Below are 5882 nucleotides of genomic sequence, written 5' to 3'. Positions count from 1 at the left end.
CTCCAGTTATGATCCAATTACCGAACAGTATTAACTTTTAGTTTTTTGTTTTTTTAATAATTTTGCACTGGGACAATTGAAGCAGCAAGATCAGCACATGACAATCAATGGCTAATGTGTACAATGATGAGTGAAATAATTCAAACACAATGGCCAAAAACATCTGCATTATTTACTCACATCATTGATCAATTTAATACAAGCATGGAGAGGACTAAAGTGAAAAACAATCTCTCCCGGTCCAAATCCCACTGCCTCATTTTCATACACTGTAAATGCTCCTGTTATGTATTTTTCAACAATCCTACTGGTAGTAGATATTGACAAAAAAGTACAAACTGAGGAAATGAAATTGACAAATTCTGATTCAAAATTGTCCCCGGAGTGAGCTGCCTTTGCAATCTGACAAACCACCAGGATCCAGTAAAGGTCAAAGCAGCATAGATCCTCCAAATCGGCCTTAAATATTTACAGAAAACAGTGTCAGCAGACTAGTGTGGATCTCAGTGTCCATCAAGCTCTCCGTTGACCTTTTCAAAGATTTCCATCAAGATCGAATCATCTGCACATATTTGCAGAGCAACTTCATTCAGAACATATATATATAAAAAAAAAAAGGTAAATTCTTTAAGATGCACTGAAGCATTTAGCTGCTAAAGAAGCACGGAGAATTAATAATGCCTAATGGATTGCCCAGAGTAGATCCATGCAAACCAGCCAGTCAATTAATAAGCAATTCTAAAAACAATTCTGGAAGTGACTAATACGTGTGATTTTTATTTTTTTTTACTTTAAATTTCAAAAGCAAATCAGCTAATTATTTTGTTACAGAACCACTTATAAAGGGCTAGCTTCTCAAACATTTCAAAACAAATCATTCAGAAAAGATGCAGTGATAAAGTCTACCATCTTGGGGGTGGTCCTTCCTTTGAGTGTCTTCCTAGCTGTTTCAGCAAATGCTTGTGCTGCCTCTGCATCAGCTTCTGCTGTCTCGGCCTCCCTTGTTGCCTCTTCAGCTACTGCTATGGCAGCTTCTGCCTCTGCAACTGCTCGAGCTGCTACCTCAGCAGCCTGTTCTGCAGTCATAGTCCTCATCCTGCCCAGATCCAAATCAATCTGAGACATTGTAAGCATATTGAAACCATCCCTTTCAATTTTAGGAGAGATCCTCTGTCTTCCTTCCAATGGTAAGGGAGAAACCCTTCTTCTCTCGGCAAACACTGAAGTAGGTGCAATTCTATACTTCCGTTTAACCTGCAAAAATACAAAGCAGCTGGATGAGATCCAACATTAAGACAATCAAACAACAATTAACGAGAAAGCACACCAACATGGTGCTATTTCTTTTTCTAGCTGAAGCAGGATTTACACAAACTAGACATTCAACTCATCTTAAAATCTTTTTTCAGACTCCAATCCTAATGGGAGATGAAAACATAATTGAAGAAAGACAATATATAATGTTGTGGATGATACACTCCTCTCACTGACTGCCTTATACCCCCAAACTTTAGGAAATTACTGAGCATAAAAAATAACTAGCAACTAACAAAAGCAAACCTCTAGATCTCTAGCATCATCTAATGTGTCCAGCTGGTTATCAACAATAGTTGGTCATAATCCATGTGTCTAAATGCATCACTAAATGTTCAATTCTGATCCAAAAAATAGCGTTACTCATAGCAAATAAAATTATACAGGAGACATTTGAATTAACAGCATTTAATATTCTACACCATTTAATTGCAAGCATAGCAATTACTAGTGTCGAATAAGTTACCATTACACCACAATCTTGGAACATAATTACCTTAATCAGTTTACCATTGGCTGCCAAATACTTCAATTTCGCTGATAATATCCTCTTAAAGTCATTTGGTGGCCAATATTGTTCCTAAAAAATATGACAGGAAGGTAAGCTAATTAAACAAATAAACGTCTTAACATGAAATTATATAAAAGACACAATATTTGCTGCCATGAATGATTCCTTCAACATGATAAGGCCAAAAAAAGGGAATGGCAACAGCAGAAAATGTCAACAAAAATATGACATTGCCCACCAAATTGTTATTAGCACCTGTCCTGGATATCATCCTGGCTGGAATTTGTTGGCTCACCATATTATTAGTCGTGATGAGTGAGTAATTGCAATATAAAAGGGCAGTAGGTTTTAAATTTATTATTTTAGCAATATCAAGTTGGGCAAGGGCAATCTGGTGTAAATTGCTCTAAAATTATTATAAAACAGTGATACATACATATATATATATATATATATATATATATATTCCTTAAAGCAGAAAAGTTAAAAGTAGGACCCTTGATATTGTTTGGCTTCAGACAAGCTATATGATAGAACCTTCTTAAAATAACCAATAATTGTTTATCTCTGTATAAGATAAATAACAGAGAATTATCTGAAAACCATCCGGTCATGTGGATCAATCAAATTTGAACAAAATCCAACTCTGAAATGATTGAACAATAAAGAAAAGAAAAAGGCACCTCAACCTTCTGTCTAAATTGTTGAAGCAATAGTGGTATTGCCATTTTTGTATTTGCCTGTTTCAAAACTTAAATTTGCAGATTTTGTGTCTAATTCTTAAATTAGCAGTTGCATTAATAAAGGCTCATGCTACGTTTAAGTTGAATCTACTACAGCATTTACAAATGGAAGAGTACCTCTATGTATGAAGCAATTGCTGTCTTATGCGAGCCTCCAGGCTCCTTCAAGCTAGTTATTGCCTCCATTATAAGATTATCCAGCCTGCAACAGTGGCTACTGTTTATCAAAAGTCATAAAAAAGGTGAATAATATCGAACAGTTACTGATTGTGCTTCATATAGCCAACCCTTGGCCACAAGCACTAAAAATTCTTCAAGGTCAGATAATGAAATTATAACAGGAAAAAAAATCTGAAGTCTAAAACACACTAAACAAACAGTTAAAAGAAGCTAATAAAATGTGACACAAGAATGATAGCTAATGGGTGGCCAGTGAATACAAGAGAATGCACGAATTCAGTGATAAGTGCTCGGTTTCTTCTTTTTTTTCTTTTTTTGCTGATAAAAAAATGTCCAACCTTACAGTAGTTCTCTTTGGATTAGCAACCAGCAATGCACCCCTGCTAACTGCAAGAGGCTTGGCATCTGAAATATCTTCATCGGTTTGACCAACAGCCATAGGGTTCTCATCCTGTCTTAGGACATGGTGCACCATCTTAGGTGCTAACTTAGGCTTCTCTCTTGATCCATAGCCATTTACCATTACACTTATGTTTCTCCATTTGTCCTACCCACACAAAACACCAAACAAATCCATCACCCTGAATTGCATCATAAAAACATAAGACAAACTTCTGATCCCACAAATTCACTAAATTGATCAATCAAATAGCGGAACATCTAAAGCTTCCAGCAAATTCTACAAGCATGAACGCCCTCCTTTAAAAGAAATGCTTAACAAGCTAACCTTAAGATCCACATTCGAACGCAGATACAAGACACCACTAAATTCTGGATCTTTAAGAATCGTGCGCCATTTTCCAGCTCCATGCTTAATCACTCCAGCTTTTAGCGCTGCTTCTTCTTCTGCTGTCCATTTCTGTTTCGGTGCACCCATCAAGCGTCCCAACAAATAAACTCCTCAGACACACCTATCAATTACCAGCACGTCATATAAGCAAATGAAAAATAAAAATGACCAGGAGAGAGAAATTAAACCATCAACAGACAACACAATCAAAACCCGCAGAAACAAAAAAATGATTCTAGAAATCAAACAATCCTCGTCCATGACATTTACAGCTACTCCTAACATTTTTAAGCTCAAAGCATAGGAAACGGAATTTCCATGCATATCTTAACTAATTGAACAAGCATGCTATTGATCTGATCAGAAAAAAATTATATATACAAAAAATATCAAATTTCCATAATTCACACACAAACCAAGTTTTTCTAGCTCAATTTTTATTCAATTTCAGTTGCTCACCAAAATTACCAACAGAAATCATTGAAGTTTAGCAAAAATATAATTCTCCAAAAGAAACCCGAGAAAGAACAGAGATTCTCAATTCTTATTGAAAATCGCCGCTTAACAGCATCACAGAAATGAGAATTGAAATCGGATTCCAAAAACAGAGCGACGGTATTGAAATAGTAGAGACTTAAAGAACACGAATCGATGCTATCATCTAACGAACCCTAAACCGGTGGGAAGATTTTTTAAATGACTGAAATATCCTTGCTGCATAGAAGAGAGTTTCTCTGTGTTTTTCAAAACATTTTTTAGCTTCTTCGGTCAACGACTTCTAACCAAGTTCTATTGTTGCTTCTACGAGCCAATTGTTGGCCATCACATGAATATTTATTATGATGTATTAAACATGTAAGTAGTTTAGAAATACTATTCATGAGTTAAATAATTAGTTAATTTTTTAATTATAATAATTAATTTAATTATTTTAGTTAAGGTGGTTATTACCTGCTATTTAATAAGTCAAAGTGGTTAATAATTGATAGTTATAAAAAATTATTTTTAATAGATAAACTTTGAAAAATATAAATAATAAAAATAACAAGAATGAAAAGATTATAAATAATTTACCTGGATGGTTCAGGGGTATATAAAGCCCTTAAACTTTGTCATGTTACTAGAATGGAGGGATTAAAGAGTTATTTCCTCCTTATAGTATTAATGAGACATAAATATCTCTTACACAATATTAATAAGAGATAGATATTCTTTATGCAATATTAATATTTATGAAAATATAATAAGTTCTTCAAAAACTTTTATACACCTATGCATGTAGAGATATGAGTATTTTTAACATTAATATTTTATGTTAAAATTCTTAAGAATAACATAAATGAAGTATCATGGCCCAACATAAGACCTACAATAATAGTCGGGTTAATACCTACTTAGGCTTAATGTATAACTGAATCCAAGAATGGTGGGTCTAGTAGCTTACTCAACTCATATGTACCTAGATTTAGTGCATAATTGAGCAAAAAAATATTGGGCATCATAGCTCGTTAGACACGTATGTGTACTTGGATTATTACCTTGTCTTTGACCCTTTTAAAAATGAACTTCGACTAAAAAATAAATTTTAAAGATAACAATGTGCATTTAATGCAGTATTTGAGTAGATTTCTAGAGATTTGTAGTGTCATGATAGGTTATTCATCTAACTATGAGAATGAGAAATTATTGCCTTTATAACCTAATTTTGATCCATTTGCTTTTAATTTAATTTTAAAGGGGTTAAAATTTGAAATTAAAAGATTAATGATTGATTTTAATTAAAGTTGTGATTTGTTAACTTGTGAAAAAACTAGGGACTATAATGTGTTTTTGTCATTCTCTCCTTATCATTAAGATAATGATAGTTATATTTTTTCAAATTTGATTCTTAATCAAATTCAAATTTCAAGAAGAGAGTGAGTTTGTTTGGAATTTTATTTTTCATATGTTATAAGATTTTTATATTATAAATACAGATCTCAGTGCATACAAAAAAGAAGGAGGACAAATCAAAGATTTTGGAGGTCATTACTAAAAAACCTAAGAAAGCACACAAATATATATAAAAAAATAAAAACCTAATTTTTTTACGCTGCCGCCACCTCCCTCATCTTCACTGTTATTTCCTTAGCTGGAAATCATCATAACCAGCGGCACCAAATCCCCCCCTCACAAGCTACATCCCTTAATCATCAAGAAAAAAAGAAAAGACTAGAGCTCATTGACACGACAAAAGATTGATGTCTTCTCCCAAGTGCAAGAGTGTCAAAGTAATAAATAACCCGGCAAGACCGGGGTCGAACCATAGAGAGGTTAATTGTACAAATTATAAACAACAATAACA

General features: G+C 33.7%; 1 protein-coding gene across 4 annotated transcripts; it reads right to left on the bottom strand.

The window, feature by feature from the left end:
* Positions 1 to 124: 124 nt before the first annotated feature.
* On the bottom strand, positions 125 to 4318 carry TRB1 (telomere repeat binding factor 1). 4 transcript variants are annotated; one of them, XM_011032021.1, is made up of 7 exons: positions 3998 to 4316; positions 3476 to 3659; positions 3087 to 3295; positions 2686 to 2770; positions 1811 to 1894; positions 907 to 1254; positions 125 to 562 (listed from the first exon to the last, which is right to left on the bottom strand). In XM_011032021.1, the coding sequence occupies exons 2-7, from the start codon at positions 3623 to 3625 to the stop codon at positions 548 to 550; spliced, it is 891 nt and encodes a 296-aa protein (XP_011030323.1). In that variant the 5' UTR covers positions 3626 to 3659; positions 3998 to 4316; the 3' UTR covers positions 125 to 547. The 4 variants fall into 4 exon arrangements, with proteins under 4 accessions (XP_011030323.1, XP_011030320.1, XP_011030321.1 ...); XM_011032018.1 differs by lacking the exon at positions 125 to 562 and having other exon boundaries at positions 758 to 1254; positions 3998 to 4318; XM_011032019.1 differs by lacking the exon at positions 125 to 562 and having other exon boundaries at positions 758 to 1254; positions 4007 to 4318.
* Between the last annotated feature and the right edge of the window lie 1564 nt (positions 4319 to 5882).

Source organism: Populus euphratica, unplaced genomic scaffold, assembly GCF_000495115.2.
Source record: "Populus euphratica unplaced genomic scaffold, PopEup_1.0 scaffold34.1, whole genome shotgun sequence".
Taxonomy (NCBI): Eukaryota; Viridiplantae; Streptophyta; class Magnoliopsida; order Malpighiales; family Salicaceae; genus Populus; species Populus euphratica.
The sequence above is the reverse complement of the archived record's forward strand: the minus strand, read 5'-3'. Positions and strand labels throughout refer to the sequence as shown.